Below are 18,706 nucleotides of genomic sequence, written 5' to 3'. Positions count from 1 at the left end.
GAAGGAAGAAAGGAAGGAAGGAAGGAAGGAAGGAAGGAAGGAAGGAAGGAAGGAAGGAAGGAAGGAAGGAAGGAAGGAAGGAAGGAAGGAAGGAAAATGCTGGAATGCTAGATCCAGTTTGTGGACTATAGTCTGCAACCCTATATTAGAAAACTTTATAACCAAATTTTCCGAGTGCTAATATGCCAAGCTAAATGTTCTAAGAGTGCTAACTGCATTGTGATTTTGAAAGTGAATATCGTTGCTCCTATGAAAGCTAAGGGTAAAGTGTTTATCTCTTTTCAACTCTGAAGTCATTCTAAATGGTTCACAAGAGAGAAAAGCAGAAGATAGAGTGAAATAGGGCCTAATGTTAACAACTAGAGGGATCTAGCAGTCCAGAGTTTTGTTTTATGTTTTGAACCACAGATAGTCTGTAACATTTTCTGGGTTAGAAATACATCAAGATAAAAAGGGTTGCAACTGTGAGAGATTATTAGCATGAGGCTGTGTGATGTGATATTCTTTGAAGGAAATGATCTCTTGACTAGCCAACCCTGCCCTTCCCACCTGGACCACCAGGGTCCATGCAAACCTGGACAGAAGGCTAATTCTCTGCTGACAACAGAAGGCTTCATTCCTGAGAGCTTAAGGGGCTGGAAGAACAGGAGATGCCTACCAGCTCCCAGATGCCATTTGCCCTGCTCACCTCTGGCCCGAGCATGGTTGCAGGGTCTGTGATGGTGGACATGACCTCATGAATCAACTCCACTGGAATATCCCCCATAACCCGGGGTCTTTTGGCCTCTTCTAGAATGTGAGAGTCATTCATTTTCCTCTTCTCTCCTACAAAGATCAAAATTTAGAAGGCAAACGATAGGTACACATCATATACACATAAAACAAAATGTGAATGCCCACTGATACAACTAATTTCCTAACAGAGTTGATGGAATGGAGGTCAATATCCTCCGTGACAGAGGAAAGTGGGGGGGTGGGGAGGGGGGGCAGTAAAAGATGGGAAAGTGATGGGCGGGGTCATAATAATTGCCAATCACAGATCCATTCTCTCCATCTGGGTGTCCTCTCTTTTACCCCTCTTAAGAGCTTACCTTGGTTTGCTTCAAGCCCAGATGACCTGCAGGCAGGACTCATGCTACCTCCATTTGGCTGCTCCAGGGAAGATGAGTTTGAATTGTATGACACTGTCCCAGCCACAGGAGGTGGATTAATAACTGCCCCAAGAAAAGGGGAAAAAAATATGAGATGACTATGTGCATAGGCAACAAGGAAACAAGAACGCCTGAAACCAACACCACAGAAAGCCATCTTTGAACCAAAAACCACTTAGCATCAAGATGATGAGAACAGGGCTCACACCTGTAATCTTAGCTACTCAGGAGGCTGGAATCTGAGGATCTTGGCTCAAGGCCAAGAAAGTCCCTGAGATTCTTCAAGTGACCACCATAAAACTCAAAGTAGAGCTGTGGCTCAAGTGTTAAAGCACTAGTCTTGACTAAAAAAGCTAAGGGACAGTAGCATCCAGGTCCTGGGTTCAAGCCCTGGTACTGGCAAAACATAATTAATCAAAAATAAAGCCTGGGGAAACAAGTAGCAATACGAAGCCAGCCCAAGCAGATAATGTCATTAAGCCCCATTCTCAACCCATAGGAGCACCTGTCATCTCAGCAATGGCAGAGGCTGAGACTGGGAGAATCAAGATACTAGATTAGCCCCAGCAAGAAAGCTGATGAGACTCCATCTCCATAGAGTTCCCTGGACATTGTGGTATCTCTATGATCCCAGCAACTACAGGAAGTCTGGAAGGAGGTAGAGTATGGCACAGGCACACACATCTAGGCAGACAGCAAAACCCTATCTTAAAAACAACCAGGGGAGGGAGTGGCACTGTGGCTCAAGTGGTAAAGTGCTAGCCTTGAGCTGAAGAGCTGAGGGACAGCGCCCAGGCCCAGAGTTCAACCCCCACCACCGACAAAACAACAACAACAACAACCAGGGATAAAACAAGGCTGAAGGGGTAGCTCAAGTTATACAAGTCCCTGAGTTCAAACCCCAGGAAGGCCCCCAAAATAAAATCCACTTAAGTGCCAGGCTATATGTTTTGGGGTTTTTTTTTCCTTGTAGCACCCAGGCCTTCTGAATTTCAAAGTACACTGAGATGGATTTTATCAAAGAGGAAGCGCGCGAATGATTCAGAAGGCATCTTAAGAGTATCTTGCAAAACTTTAGAGCCATCATTATAAATGTCATTCTCACAGTTGCACAGATGTGCAGACATGCCAATTAAGAAGACAATTATACTCTTCTCGCCCCTGAAGAGAACACATTGCAATTACGACGAAACAGAAGACAGCTTGCTTCTGATAGCCTTCAGGTTAAGACTGAAGTGTACTCTTCAGCTTAACTGGGCACAACCTTAAAAACAACAACAACAGCAACAACAAAAATAACTAAAAATAAGCTTAAAATTCCCATGCAGCCAGAGATCACCGCTGCCTGCTCCAGCCTGTGTATGGAATGGCAGATAACATGTGGCCAGAAGCAGAGCAGACAGGGAAGATTCTGAGCAGGCACAGATCAAAGGGAGTTCTCACTCACAAAGCAACCCTCTCTGGAGGCCCTCAATAAGTGAACTAAGTGGACCCTGCTGAACAGCTTTGATGTTCCAAGCCCGAGGGAGGAAGCAGTGTTCATTCTCTGCTCATTCTTTCCCCAAGCTGGCGATGCTGAACACTAGCCCACGCCACAGGAGAGCACTTAGTGCTTGTTCTGGCTTCTCATGTCCTACAGGAGTCAGGAACTAGGCGTGGGAGTGGAACCCAATGCCAGCTCATAGAAAATCTGGTCTAGGGCAACTTGTTAACCTTCTCTGATCTTCTATGTCCTCCAAGTAAAAGGGACATTAATGCTAGTTTCCTAGAGTTTGTCAGGAGGAAGTTTCAGAGGCAAAGTACTCTGACAGTATCTGTTATTGCTGTTGTGGTAAAACTGGGCCTCTGACCATCTAAGACTTGCATTCATATTAGAGAGAAATATGGACCTAGGGCAACATGAGTATGATATTACACAATAGTTCTCAGATATGCTTGCACATTCAAATCAACCGGCTGGGAAGGTGGCTTATTGGTAGAGTGCTCGCCTAGCATGCATGAAGCCTTGGGTTCAATTCCTCAGTACCACATACACAGAAAAGGTTGGAAGAGGTGCTGTGGCTCAAGTGGTAGAGTAATAGTCTTGAGCAAAAGAATCTCAGGGACAGTGCCCAGGCTCTGAGTTCAAGCCCCGGGACTAGCAATAAATAAATAAAATAAAATCACCTAAAGCTTTAAAAAAAAGTCCACAATGTCCAGCAAAAACCCAGACTAAGCTTATCATGTTCTCTTACAGTATTGCAAATATCCATGGATGGTTCCATTGTACAGTCATGTTTCACCACCCAGAACAGGATACATATGGTCCAGTTTCTAGGAAAGTTGGGCTCTGATGGTTCACACCTTTAACTCCAGCTACTCAGGAAGCTGAAATCTGAGGACTGTGGTTCCAAGCCAGTCTGGACAGGAAAGTCCGTGAGACTCTTATCTCCATTTAACCACCAAAAAACTGGAAGGGGAGGTGGAAGGGGGGTGTGTGGTTGAAATGGTAGATCACCAGCTTCGATCAGAAAACACCCAGAAAGAATGCAAGGCCTTGAGTTTGAGGTTCTGAGTTTAAGTTCTAGTACTGGTAGTCCACCCCCTCCCCTTACCTCCACACACACATACATACAAAAGATTGTAGGAATCTCTGAAAAAAGGGAGCTCTAGTGCTTGCTGGGGAACAGGTGAGGAATTAGGCAACTGAGGGAGAGGTGGCATCCGAATGCTTGGTAAGATCAGGACAAAGGTGAGGTGAATTGCACAGGTCCAAAGAGAAATGCAGTGGACATCTCCAGGAATCACACAGTATGCCCAGTCAACTCTTGACTGTGCAGTTCTACAAAGAGGAGATAGCACTACACACACAAAGACCTTAGCGCACACTAAGGGTTTTAAGCATAAGAAACATGAAATTATGACCTAAAGTAAAGTAAAAAAAGACACAGGACAAGTTTGGTAGCAAACATTCAAACAAAACAGGTTTTGATTCAAATCAAAATACCTCATTCCCTAAGCACTGTGATTTATAGGGATTTGATTACATATATCCAAGGTTGGGCAATAGATTTTAAAATAATAATTAAACAAACATCTCAAATGTTTTTGCTGACTGAAAGTAACTGGACTCAAAAAAATTATATACTATATGATTTCTTCCATTTGATATTCTGGAAGACTAGACTGCATCAGATAAAAGGTTGCCAGGGCTGGGGTAGGATGATGAATGCCCTACAAAGGGCTACAGATGATCTGTCCAGAGTAATGCAACTGCACCATATTTGATAGTAATGCCCAACTGTATATGTTTGCCAAAACTCATGGTAGCCTGGCACCTGGGGCATACATCTGTAATCCTGGCTACTCAGGAGGCTGAGATCTGAGGATCTCGGTTCAAAGTAAGTCTGAGCAGGAATGTTTATGAGATTCTTATCCCCAGTTAACCACCAAAGAGACAGAAGTGTATTTGGGGCTCAAGGAGTAGAGTGCAAGTCTTGAGCAAATAGCTCAGGGACAGTGCCCAGGCCTGAATTCAAGCCCCAGTATCAGCACAAAAGAACAACAACAACAACAAACAAACAAACTCCTGGGGCATACTAAGATATGATGAGTTTTTATTTTTTAGATTTTTACATTTTAATTGTAAAGGTGATGTACAGAGGGGTTAGTTACATAAATGAGGTAATGAGTACATTTTTGTTTGAACAGTGTTACCCCATTCCTTATTCTCCCCAAGTTTTTCCCCTTCCAGCTTCTCTCTTCCCCAAGTTGTACAGTGTCTAGTGGGTTTCACAATGAGGTTTTAAAATAGTGAGATTATGCCTAAAATTCTTCTTAAGAATAAAATTACCTTTCCTGGATACAACCATCGGCAAGTCAACATATTACCAATAACTAGAGTTCTCAAACAAAACAAAACAAAACACCCAAACCTTGATATCAAAGCGAAGCCTCTGTCTTGTGCCATCGCCAGCTATCAATTCATGTTCTGGTATTTCTACCAGGCTCCGTTGAGTGTGATTCATGCCAAAGGCAGGAACCACAATGATCAAAAAGGCAGCCGTCTCCTTCCCTTACAAGATGTCATTTGAAGCCACTGGCCAAATGGAGGGAACACTTCACATCCCCAGACCCAAGACCACTCTCTTCTCACGATGGCACCATTGCCCTCATAGTAAATTTATGCATGAAACAGACATTATGGATGAGTTAGACTGATTCCTAGATATATCCAGTCATTGGCTGGGCCTTTCAGTGGCTTCAGAAAGAGCCAGTGTTTGGCTACAAGGCTGAGCGACCTGGCATTTTATACTTCCCATTAAACTGTAATGAGCAAGCCATGCCTTCCTGCACATATTACTATTTTAACTATTTAGTTCACTCCCACAAAGACATAACTGCAAGATTTTGGTTTATACTCACTTTCTCCTCATTAACAGTAATGCAAAGGAAGATTTGTGAAAATATTTGCCTTTGGGTTTTTGTTTCTTTTCCTAATGAAAAACCACAAATAAATGCAATGAGAGCTACAACTAACACTTCAGGTGGACCTTCTTAGCTGCTCTCTGAGATCTGTGAAAAGAAATTTGCCTATAGCCACGTACCAGTGGCTCATGCCTGGAGTCCTAGCTACTCAGGAGGCTGAGATCTGAGGATCACAGTTCAAGCCAATCAAAGCAGAGATTCTTATCTCCAATTAATCACCAAAAAAGCCAAAAGTAGAGGTATGGCTCAGGTGTTTGAGCAAGAATGCTAAGGGATAGTACCCAGCTTCTGAACTCCAGTACTGGCACAAAGGAAAAGGAAAAGGAAACAGGAAGAAATGAAAGAAGGAAGGAAGGAAGGAAGGGAAGGAAGGAAGGCAGGAAGGAAGGGAGCTCACCTGTTTGGATTCCTAGCTGACTGGTTCTAGAAGAGACTGAGAGAAAATCCTGATCCCAAATGGGAGAGTTTTGACTATAAACTTCTTCTTCCAACATGGACAGAAACCTAGACACAAAAATAAAATCAAGATTAAAAAAAAAACCCTAATGTATTACTAGAGAGGCAAAAGCCCTAGAGACATTTGACAATCCCCCTAATATTGGGGTCTGGTTTTCAATTCAGAAATATCCTAGAGTGTGTGAACTAAAATGATGACATCATTGGGCAGTTCTGGTCTCTTCTAAGACAGAAACACCTCCCATACATTTATTTTGACTTATCACACATACACTGCAACACAATAAGTAGTGTTGGAAGGGGTTGATGTGCATTAATTTACCAGATTGTTATAAGGACAGTTGAAACAGAATCATTATTACATGCACTTTGCAGATGAAAAGGACCAAGTACAGAGAGATTAAATAACTGTCAAATTCCCACCCTGAAGCCAGGTGCTGGTTGCTCATGACTATAACATTGGGTACTCAGGAGGCTGAGATCGGTGGATCTTGGCTCAGAGCCAGCTGGGGAAGTAAAGTCTAGAAGACTCTCCTCCAATTAACCACCAAAAAAAGCCAAAAGTGGAGGTGTAGCTCACGTGGTAGAGTCCCAGCCTCGAATGAAAAGGCAAATAGAAGCTTCCAGGTCCCAGAGTACTACTGCATACACACCAGTCCCAGTACTGGTACACACACACACACACAAAAATTGACAAATACAACAGTGAGGACAGAATTGTGACCGGCAATTCATTATTATTTTATCTTCTCACCATGTTATAAAGCAAAGTTTTGGGACCCATAGGTAACACCTGGAAATGTTGGTAGAAACAGATACTCAACCAGGTACTGGTGGTTCACATCTGTTATCCTAGCTACTGAAGAGGCCAAGATCTGAGGATTCAAGTATGAAAGCTATCTAGAAAAATGAAACTCTATCACTAATCAGAGTATAAAATCAGGACTGGAAGTATGGATCAAATAGAAGAGCACCAGCTATGACCAATTAACTGGCAAAAAGTTGGACTGGATAGCTAAACTATAGAATCAACCTAGGTGCCCATCAAATGATGAAGAAATAACAAATGGGAAATAAGGATAAAGGAAAAAGATACTGGGAGATAAAGATAAGGGATAAAGAACATTCAGTAGACACATACAATGGAGTAGTATTCAATCATAAAGAAGAATGATCCAGGTGTGGTGGCTCACACCTGTAATTCCAGATGGCCATGAGGCAGACTTTCAGTTCAACCCCTCACTGTGTACACTAATAAAACACTGTTCAAAAAGAAGTGTACTCATTGCCTGACACAAAACTATAACCCCTCTGCATATCATCTTTACAATAAAATTTTAAAAAATAATTTTTAAAAAGTTGGATTGGAGGTGTGGTTGAAGTGGTACAACACTAGCCAGGACCAATTAATCAGCAAAACTGAACTGGAGATATGGCTAAAGTGGTAGAACATCATCTGTGACTGAAAAAGCCAAGCCAAAGTGTGTGGGCCTGAATGAAGCCCCAGTGCTGGCAGGAGAGAGGGAAGGAAGAAAGGGAGGACAGGAGGGAGGGAGGGAAGGCAGGTGGACAGGTAGATATTCAAGTCTCACCTAGGCTTACTGAGTTTCTTTCTCTAATACATAAATGAAAAATAGAAATATCTAAAAGTATTTCAGCGTACATTTTTTTAAGCTGTACATTTACTTCTTTTAGAATGACACTGTGGGGCCTATTAACTCATACCCCACACTCAGGAGGCTGGGCTATGGAGCAAGACCCATCTCAAGACAAAACAGGGGCTGGGAAGGTGGCTCAGTGGAAAAGTGCTTGCCTTGCATGCATGAGGCCCTGGTTCGATTCCTCAGCACCACATAAGCAGAAATGGTGCTGTGGCTCAAGTGGTAGAGCACTAGCCTTGAGCTGAAGAGCTGAGGGACAGCAGCCAAGCTTTTTTGTTCAGACAAAACAAACAGGCTGGACACTGGTGGCTCACCCTTATAATCCTAGTTACTCAGGAGACTTAGATCTGAGGAACATTATTCAAAGCCAGCCTGCAGAGGAATGTCCGTGAGACTCTTATGTCCAATTAACCACCAGAAAACATGAAAGTAGACCTGTGGCTCAAGTGGTAGAGAGCTAGTGTTGAACGAAAAGGCTCAGGGACAGTGCCCAGGCCTTGTGTTCAAGCCCCACAACCGACCAAAAAAAGAAAGAAAGAAAAAGAAAAACAACTAAAAAAAATGAAATACAGAAATCAGCCATTAGAAAACTGTAAATAATTTGTAGATTAGGGGGAGGAAGGGACTAGTTAAAGAAGAGGAAGCATACAAGGATAGAAAGAGGGGGGTCTGAACTTTAAACATGCATCAGAGAATCACAGGCCCCACGGGGTCACTGGGTGCTGGGATGTGGGTCCTAGCTCTCACCCAGAAACTGAGATCAAGACTCAAATAAGTACCGTCAGACCACAGTAAGTGTGATTCTACTGCCAGAGCTGTTGGTATAAATCCACAATGGTCTCAGATGTTGTCATATTTGATGAAAAAGGATTTAAGAGGAGAAGTGGGTGGTAGTTTTTACCCTACCATTAGTAGCAAAAGAAAACTCAATAGCATAAGCATGCCAAAACTATGTGTTGAAGGAACAAAACACACTATAATTAGCAAATATCTGCAAGATACATTTGCTATGGGGGAAAAAAAACTTACTATGCAAAGTAATTAGGATTTCTCTTTTACGACCCTAATGTTGGGGTGGGAGGGTCCTTCTTTGTCCTTTGACCATTAACACAATGACAACTATCACATAAAAATATAAATGCCACTTATGTGGCAACTGTAATGGTGAAATAAGTAAAATGGCTTTAATATTTTGGAAAGGAATATAGGCCATCTGAAAGACAGCCACTGAATATATTCGCATGCCCAGAAATCATACTATGACTTAGGGAGACATTCAAACTTTGGCCTAAGTCCTTCAGAAAACACTAAAACATTCAGGTCACCAATTTCCCATGTTGGTTTTCTGGCAGTGGAGCTGTGACTCGAGTGGTAGAGTACCAGCCTTGAGAAAAAAAAAAGGAAAAAAAAGCTAAGGGACAGCGCCCAGGCTCTCAGTTTAGGGACACACACACCTAAAACAAAATGGAAGCTCACTCTAGAAAACAGTCCATGTGTGGGGGGAAAGATGGGAGATGCTAAGATTCATTGACGATTCACAAAGGGACTCAGGGTCCTTTATCTCTCTCCTCTTTGGATGCTTTTCTGTCATTCTTGATTTTATTATTTATGCAATCTTTGGTATATGTATTTGGCAACCTCAAGTTGCTAAATGGAATCAAACCAACCACGTGGAGAGTTCTCCCCTTACTTTGGGAAATGTGTGAGGATTAGGGTTCGTTTCTCCAGAGGCAGTTTGTCCTTTTCCTGTCTTGCTTGTTCCAGGAGTTGTCGCCTCATGATGGTGAAAACTGAGCGAAGCAATGTTCTCCCGAACACCTTGGTGGTCTCGTACCGAGGTAGACTGTCACAGAACTGCGGCACATTGCAGTAACACAACCATCTGCAACAAGAAGAGACAAGTACCGTCAAGACAAGTACCGGACTCTAAACATGGCTAACCACAGCAGACAAAACCAAGTCTTCAGTGCTGATCCAAGATACTAGTCACTAGCTAGTGAAACTTGGGCTTACATTCAACCCCTCCCCCCCCCACCCAACACACACACTAGTACTTAGAGCTGAGTCTATTGGGAACATCGGACTCTACCAGGCCACACAAGTCCTTGGATCCAATTACCACTTTGCAACTTAACTGACTACCTTGCTTTGGAAATTTTTATGTTCTTCAGTCTCTACTTCCTTACCTAGATAACAGGCACAATGATAGCATGTCACTGGGTTTGTAGATTGCTAAATCACCTGCATGATATGATTATGTTTTAAAAAAAAAACAAACAGAAAACTGAGGAAGCTCCTTTGAGGAGAGAAGCAGAATCCCGCTACCTAGTCCCAAGTAAAATGTAAAGTTTCTTTAAGATGCCTGCTCAGCATTCATATATCACTATGGGTCAGAAACTCAGTATAAATGCAGGAAGGAATAAGTTCCCACTGCCACGGTCCAAGTATGCCTTGCATTGACTCAGACTCAATGTCAAAAATGCACTTCCACATTTTCACAGGGCTGGAACAATGTCCAGAACACAGGGGAGGCTCCTTAAGGGGTTCTTAGATCTTAGTACAGGGAGTATGTGGGCCACAGAAGCCATTCAACTTAGAAAGCCCCTTCAGATAACATGCTAGAGAATAGAAGACTCTAAAAATGACCACCTTCTTTGAGGAGAGGCATCTCCTAGAGATTTGAGTTCTGTAAGAGTTCAGGACAGAGCAACATGCGATAATATACAACAGTACGAGTCATAGATGTGGCCCCAAACCAGGGGAATCCTGTCAGGAAGGGGTATTATATAGATCCTTACTCCCTGAGACCAGACAGACACAAATCACCTTCTTCTACTCATTGGATTCTTTCCAAAAACTACCAACTCTCCTCATTTAAGAGGGAAAGCAACTGAGCCCAAGCTATTACAGGAAGCGCTCCGTGAACTTTAACCCTCAGTAAAGAATGAAGCAGTATTCATTGGCCTTGTTTTGGGTTTTGAGGTTTTTTAAAATCTTATTCTGTACATTACCCCTGTTTCCCTAGCTATTATGGTGATTAGCGTTATTGCCTCTGCCTAAATTCACAATCTTAAAACCCTGCTAACCACTTCTATTCCTTCTCTCACCTCGTCTCTATTTTCTAACATCTAAATGTTTTATATTTATAATACTGAAGTGAGAATCCTAAGTGTTGTGTTGTATCCCGTCAACTCAGAAACAAGTATCTTCATAGCAAAAACAAAACAAAAACCCTAGAAATAGAATTACTATATTCTATAATTCAGAAAGTAACCATTTTCAAGCCAGGCAACTACCTAGCTACTCAGGAGGCTGAGATCTGAGGATAGTGCTTCAAAGCCAGGCCAGGCAGAAATGTCTACAAGACTCTTATTTATGACTCACACCTACATTTATATGCTGAATTAGAACCTAAAGAACATTTTCCCTCTGCTGACAGGTCCAAAGATACCAGAGACCCTGAGACTAATGGTATTTCTGCTACAGAAATTATAGATCATAAATATTATCATGAAACTCATACACTTTATCTAAAAGTACATAAGAGGCCATTCATTCTTCACAGTGTGAAGGAAAACAGCACAGATTGATATTATCCAGTGAAATTGTTCAAATAACCAGTTCCCACTCATTTCCTCTGAGTCATTTTACAGACATCAACTTAGGCTTTTCAGCCTTGTTTTTATTTCTAGGATTAACCTTTCTTTATAATCTGTCAAGTACATAGTAGATAAGATAAGGAGACTGAGTCGATACCCATAATGGAGTGATATTGTTTTTAATAAACTGACATGGTGATTGCATGTCTTGACACAAAGAAGGGCATGAGAATGTATGGGCACACACATTCCTCCAAAGACTTAATCTTAGGAAAAATTTTTACCTGAATGAGTGATGTCAGGACTTTAAAAGAAAGGAAATGATATAGTTCCTTCCAATGTGCACGCCTAATAGAAAATAGCATCTATATGCTATTTACTGATGGTTCAAATCTGATTTTTTTACATCATTGTATGGATATGCAACTTTTTAATGTAAATATTGCAAACTCTGAATGTTGTTCCTTTGCTTTCTGTATGAACGTTGCCATTTTCAGGAATTAACCGGACACTCACAGTTCCCCAGAAGTAAAGGCTGCTTACTACAGACTAAACAGTCCAGCTCTGAAACTTGAAATGCTTCAAAATCTGAAAGTTTTTAACTTTTCGGATTAGGGATGGTCAAATGATCAACCCGCAAATTCTTAACCACCTTTCTAAAAGTCCAAAACCCTATAGTATGTGAAATATTTCTTCTTCTAAGCATTCTGAATAAGGGATCCTGAACTGGAATACAGAGTAGTAGTGAGACCTTCTGCCTTCCAACTTGTTTTATTTCACATGCTTCTAAAATAGGGAGTTTGGGTCTGGCCCCCACCACCTTGGCCACATGGTGGATGGCAGGGACTGGCATCTTGTCCTCATGGTAGGGGAAGGTGAAGCCCTCGCTTCCCTCGCCTCCCAGGTGGATGGAAGGCACTTGGCTGATGGGTTACTAAACCTATCAGTCCAGTGCCTGGGCCTGGGAGTTTCCTGTGACTCTGCCCCCTGTGACCTGACCCTGTTTAGGCCCAGACCAGCTCAGGCTGGCCATTACCCCATGCCACGTGTCTCCATGTTTGTGTCCTGTCTCCCTTCTCCTGGCTCTTCTCTGGTCACCATGGTGTCCCACTTTAGTTCTCCATTGGAGCTGAGTTGGTTTGTTGGTGTTGTTTTTGTTCTTTCCTTCTTCTCAGGCCTTCGTGGCTCAGTTTCCTAACAGTGCTAAGTGTATTTGCTGGCTGCTGGTCTTTGAGACAGGAGTCCACCTTGCAGTCACCTGCCTTTTAATAAAGACTCCAAGATTCGATCCTTCAAAATGCGAATTTTCTGTTTTCTCACCTTACAACACTCCCTTATAGTGTTCTTAGACTTATATGCCCAAGTATGAGTGCTGTGTACATGATGCCAGACCCTACTCCACAGAACAATGACTCCAAGTGGAGCTGTGGCTCATGTGGCAGAGGCCTAGCATAGATAGATGATAGATAGATAGATAGATAGATAGATAGATAGATAGATAGATAGATAGATAGATAGATAGATAGATAGATAGATAGATAGAGTTTCTATTTTAAAATATTTATTTTCCCTTTACTTCTGCTCAACATATACATGTGTGCATGCTGGTCCTAGAGCTTGACCTAAGACCTGGGCACTGTCCATGAGCTTTTTTGCTCAAGGATAGTGCTCTACCACTTGAGCCACAGCTCTACTTCCTGGTTTTTTGGTGATTCATCGGAGATAAGAATCTCATGGGCTTTCCTGTCTGGGCTGGCTTTGAACTGGGATCCTCGGTTCCCAGCCTCCTGAGTAGCTTGGAGTATTATAACGATGAGTCGATGAGTCGCAGATGCCTAGCTGATCCTTTTTAAGATGAAGTTTCACTAGTTGGCTAGGTAATGAAATCAGCCTTTCCCACAAAGAATCCAGCTTCACCCCATTATCATGCTAATGTTCAGCATGAGAAGTCTTAGGTTCCTTTGTTCTAACTGCCACCAGGGTGTAAATGATGAGCTGAGTCAACAGGAGATGCTGAGCTTCTCTTACCCATCAAGACAAAACCTCCAGGGGCCTGCAGCTTAAATAACATTAACCAGTGTTGACCCCTAGTATCAGGGAGATACCATGCTGAGGTGCTGTGTGGATTAGAGCCATTTGCACATGGAGTCCTGGCAGTAAGTCTTCATTCTGCAAGGGAGCCTTGACCCTCCTAACTTGTAGAGTTTGATCCTTCAGATGTGGCTATCATCTACCTTCATTTTCTCATTTATTATTAATAGGGATTCTGGATTCTGTTCCACTAGAAATCAGCAGGTGTCAGAAGTCATCAGGGCATATTCATTTCCGTTCCTCTCATCTCTTCACCATGGGCTGGCCACGGTTCCATCTTCAGAGTTGCCTCCAGATTCTGAGCTGTAAAATATTCTTCTTTCATCTTTCCATTCCCTATTATCTTAGCTTCTGACATGTGATATTCAAATAATTATACTCCCAATTCACTGTCCACTTAAGGCTGTAGCTTACCAGCCTGATCTCAGGAAGAACTGACTTAGAGAACAAGGCTGTGGGAGAAAATAATGAGTAGTATCTTCCTGAAGCTGTTGGGTCCCTGCTCCCACATGTCTGTGGAACCTAATGCTCAAAAGTTTTGACGGAAAAAAATGGGAGGTCAAAGAAATGAGGAGATAAGCTCTCTCAAAAGTTCACTCAGCTAGGAAGACATGCAGCCACAAAACAAACCTAGTGATTCACAGCCTCGTTTGTTATTCCATAAGTATTTGTAAGTACAACTTAGTTCCTGACTAATTTCCAAATACTGCCCATATTTTTATCCTGATTTTAATTTTTTTTTCCTGTCTGTCAGTTCTGGGGCTTGAACTAAGGGCCTGGGCACTGTCCTTGAGCTCTTTTACTCAAGGCTAGCGCTTTACCACTTTGAGCCACAGCTCTACTTCTGATTGTTGAGTGGTTAATTGGAGCTAAGAGTCTCACCAGGACTTTTCTGCCCAGGCTGGCTTCAAACTGCCATCGTCAGATCTCAGCCTCCTGAATACTGTACCTGGCTTGGTTTTTGGTTGTTGTTGTTGTTTGTTGTGCTGCTGTTGTTTTTAAGGTACTGGGGTTTGAACTTGGGACCTCATGCTTATAGGAATTGCTTGCTTAGACTGAACCACTTGAGTTATACCTCCAGCCTGGCTTTTTGCTGATTATTTTAAAGGTGAAGTCTCACAGACTTTTCTGCCCAGACTGACTCTGAACCTCAATCCTCTAACTCTCAGTTCTGTTAAGTGGCTAGGATTACAGGTATGATCCACTAGCTCAAGACTTCATCATGATTTCTAGAATGAAGGCGTGTGTCTGCTGCTCCACATTTATGCTGTTTTCTCAATGCAGCAATCATTTTCTGGGTTATCAGTTGCAAAGGCATTTGGAGGTTTGGCTTTGACAAGATTCAACCTTGTCAATTGTTCATCCATAGGGTTAAAAGACATATTTTTGAGAGATCTGCTATCTCTCATGAGAGTTATTGTGGCTAGGTGTCACTGGCTTCACCTATAACCCCAGCTACTTGATACCTGCAATATATCACAAATACTGTTGTTTCTGCATGTGATCAATATTAAGAAATAATAACTACTGGGACTGGAAATGTAACTGGGGTAGAGTGCTTAGCCTGCATGTGCAAAGCCCTGCTTGGTCTCTACCACTACAAATAGAAATGCATGCATATGGAAACAAAGCTTTCAAAGGCCTTTTTTTAATAGGCTCACTCAGCACTGCAATTTGAACTCAGGGTTTTGCACTTGTTCCACTTGGACCATGTCTCCAACCATTTAAAAGTTACTGTCTGGGGATGACACTGTTCAAAAAGAAATGTACTTGGCAAAGCAACACATGAGGAAATGGTCACCATCCCTGGTTGTAAAGGAAATGCAAATAAAGACAACCTTAACATACCACCTTACACCAGTCAGAATGACCCACATCCTCAAGTCAGCCAAGGACAAATGCTGGAGGGCATGCAGAGAAAGAGGAACCCTATTACACTGCTGGTGGGAATGTACACTTATACAACCACTTTGGAAAGCAGTCTAGAGGGTCCTCAGAAAGCTAAAGATTGACCTCCCTTATGACCCAGTCATACCACTTCTAGGCATCTATCCTGAACAACAGGAACCAGTATACAAGGACACATGCACCTCTATGTTTATTGCAGCACTGTTCACAATAGCCAGGATATGGAAACAACCCAGATGCCCCACCACAGATGAATGGATCCAAAAACTGTGGTATTTATACACAATGGAATATTATGCAGCCATTAGAAAGGACAAAATAATGGCATTTGCAGGGAAATGGATGGAGCTAGAAGAAATCATGTTGAGCAAGGTAAGCCAAGAGCAAAGAGACAGAGACAAACTGCACATAGTCTCCCTGATAAGTGGATGTTAAATCCAAAACGTAAGGTGATACGTCAAAATTAACAAGGCTGAAGAAACAAAGGACTTCCACTCATCTGGTCGAATCACTACTAAATAACCCCATGCTGATGATCACATATATAGTATATATGTGCACACCAGAGGGAAACCAGAAGGATGACACAGAACTAGAGGGAATCAGGGAAAAACATACAACAGCCGGACCCATCAGCTACACTGGACATTGACCAAAATGAACTAAGCAACTCAATGGCAGCAATGGGAGGGAGGAAATGAGTGGGAAGGAGGGAACAGCTGACGCTATGCAAAACAACAGAAATAAATGTACATATCACCCAATGTGGAAGAAATAACTGTACTGCAAAGCTCATAGAACTCACAAATGTTATAGAGCACAATAGACAATTTGCCCCATGAAAGTTAGAATGTGTTTGTGACTTTAACTAAGCTTCACTATCCCACAATACTGTGAAATTTGGGAAGTTATGTAATCACTTAATCACAATAAAAAATTTGGAAAAAAAATACAGATTACTTAGCTCTTGGAGCTTCGCAAGCGCATTACTATTATAAAATCCTTTTCAAATGTTAAGTGTCATGTAACTACTTGGTCGTAAAGTATTTGGTTAGTATGACAACTACACTATCGACACTGAATGATCTCTTAAATATGGAATGCATTATTGGATTTCCTAAGCAATAAACAAGTTTTTTTGTTGAAAAAAAAAGAAATGTACTCATTACCTGACTTATGTAAGTGTAACCCCTCTGTACATCACCTTTATGACAATAAAAAATATAAAAGTTACTGTATGTGTGTTGTGTGACACACACACATGTGTAATCTTTCAATTCCAGCTGGGCATGTAGCACTCACTTGCAGTCTTAGCATCTAGGAGGTTAAAGTAGGAAGATCATATCTTTGAGACACCAACCTGAGCACATCTCAAGATTCCTCACAGAAGAGGAAGAAATGGAGGAAGACAAGGAGGAGGACAAAGAGGAAGAGAAGGAGGAGGAGTAGAAGGAAGTGGAAGAGAGGAGGAGGAGGAAGGGGAGGAGGAGGAAGAAGAAGAAGAAAGTGTTAGGAATGAACATGAATAAAGTACTTTATATACACATACGGAATTTTTAAAGATGAAATCTCGAGTCACTCTAACCCCTTCTCAAGCAGTCACTCTAGTGTTCACAAGTGCCACCTGAGGAAACAATCATATTGGATGGCATAGGTCTGGATGGAGGATCTCCATTCGTGACCCTTAGAACACTGTGACACGAATGGAAAGCTTAAATATACAAACATTCTGTCCAAACGGCTGGAATCACCATCATAACTGGACAACCTTCCACTCACGGAGGAACACAGTAATTTCCTGTCTGTTGCATGCTCTGTGCGGCCGCTGCAGGCGAAGAGTTCATCACCAGCTTACCTTGTGTAGTTTTCTTTGTATCCAGAAATGTCATCATTGGGAGAGCGCAGTCGGCGCTGAGACGGCGCCTCCAGATGCCAATAGTTGATGCGGTTTAGGAACATCTTTGCCAACTCAATGATTGTTTGCCTTTCTTTGGAGGGCAGGTGGCTGAATTTGTACTGTACAAAGTTATTCACACCCTGAAACGGAGAGCAAATTATTCTTGAAGCTATGCAATCACATGATTCTAAACACCTGTGTCTATAACCAGCATCTATAACCACTGGGGGTTATCACTAAAGAACAGATTTTTTTTTTAATTCATCAAGTTCTCCTCTGGCCTTGAAAGGAAACAACTATGTCCTGAGAGAATCATGCCCGAGGTCAGTGTAGAAAAGAGATCAAGATAGAAAAACTAGGAGTGGTTATTCTGTGTTTGCTTCAATCCTGAGGCATTAAAGCAAAAATAAAAACCAAGACTATCTGGGCACTAGTGGCTCACACCTGTAATCCTTGCTACTCAGGAGACTGAGCTTTGAGGATTGCAGTTTGAAACCCGACTGGACAGAAAAGTTGGTGAGACGCTTCTCTCCGATTAACACCAAAAAAAAAAACTGAAAGTTGAGCTGTGGTAAGTAGAAGAGCACCAGACTTGAGTAGAAAAGCTAACGAACAGCACTCAGGCCCTGAGTACAAGCCCCAGTACAATCTTTTAAACAATAAATTGCTGGGCACCAGTGGCTCACGCCTATAATCCTAGCTACTCAGGAGGCTGATATCTGAGGATCATGGTTCAAAGCCAGCTGGGGTAGGAAAGTCCATGAGACTCTTATCTCCAATATACCACCAAAAAAAACAGAAATGGCACTGTGGCTCAAGTGGTAGAGTGCTCACCTTGAGCTGAAGAGCTGAGAGATGGTGCCCAGGCCCAGAGTTCGAGCCCACAACCGACAAAAAGAAATAAAAGTTAAAAAAATAAATTATAGCTCTTCTGAAGAATAAATCCTACTACACTACCAGCAGAGTCATTCACATATAATGCAGTTCTTGGATAATTACAAAGCTTTTCTTTGTAAAAATGTAATCAAAATTTTATCTTCTACTGAACTAAACCAAATTTCTAGCCAGGCAAGGTGACACACATCTGTAGTTCCAGAACTCAGGAGGTGAAGGCAAAGAGAGTCTCAGTTCCAGGCCAGCCTAAAGTACATAGCTAGACCTTCTCTCAAGAAAATTAAAACAAAACAAAAAAAAAAAAAAAAGAAAAGGAAAAAAAAGAACGTTAAAACCAATATATAAATAAATAAACAAACCACATCTACCCATGAACTGAACCACTACAAATTTAAAACTTTATTATTAATCATATCAGAAGAAAAAAAACCTTATATCAAGTTAAGCACTTTTTCTTTCTTTTTTTTTTTTGTTGTTTGGGGGGGAGGGGGAGGGTCTGGTCGTGGGGCCTGAACTCTGGGCCTGGGCGCTGTCCCTCAGCTCTTCAGCTCAAGGCTAGCACTCTACCACTTGAGCCACAGC

The 18,706-nt window shown here is 42.1% G+C and overlaps 1 protein-coding gene across 1 annotated transcript in view; it reads right to left on the bottom strand.

Moving 5' to 3' along the window:
• Kat2b (K(lysine) acetyltransferase 2B) overlaps nucleotides 1–18,706 on the bottom strand; it is a 90,104-nt gene that overhangs the window by 23,243 nt on the left and 48,155 nt on the right. The window contains exons 7-11 of the mRNA XM_013022109.1: nucleotides 17,189–17,370; nucleotides 9,426–9,617; nucleotides 6,016–6,122; nucleotides 1,092–1,214; nucleotides 689–825 (exon numbers count right to left, since the gene is read on the bottom strand). Coding sequence (XP_012877563.1) covers nucleotides 689–825; nucleotides 1,092–1,214; nucleotides 6,016–6,122; nucleotides 9,426–9,617; nucleotides 17,189–17,370 — 741 coding nt within the window. The remainder of the gene's footprint in view (nucleotides 1–688; nucleotides 826–1,091; nucleotides 1,215–6,015; nucleotides 6,123–9,425; nucleotides 9,618–17,188; nucleotides 17,371–18,706) is intronic.

Source organism: Dipodomys ordii, unplaced genomic scaffold (genome assembly GCF_000151885.1).
Source record: "Dipodomys ordii isolate 6190 unplaced genomic scaffold, Dord_2.0 Scaffold60, whole genome shotgun sequence".
Taxonomy (NCBI): domain Eukaryota; kingdom Metazoa; phylum Chordata; class Mammalia; order Rodentia; family Heteromyidae; genus Dipodomys; species Dipodomys ordii.
This window is presented reverse-complemented; position numbering and strand designations above follow the sequence as displayed.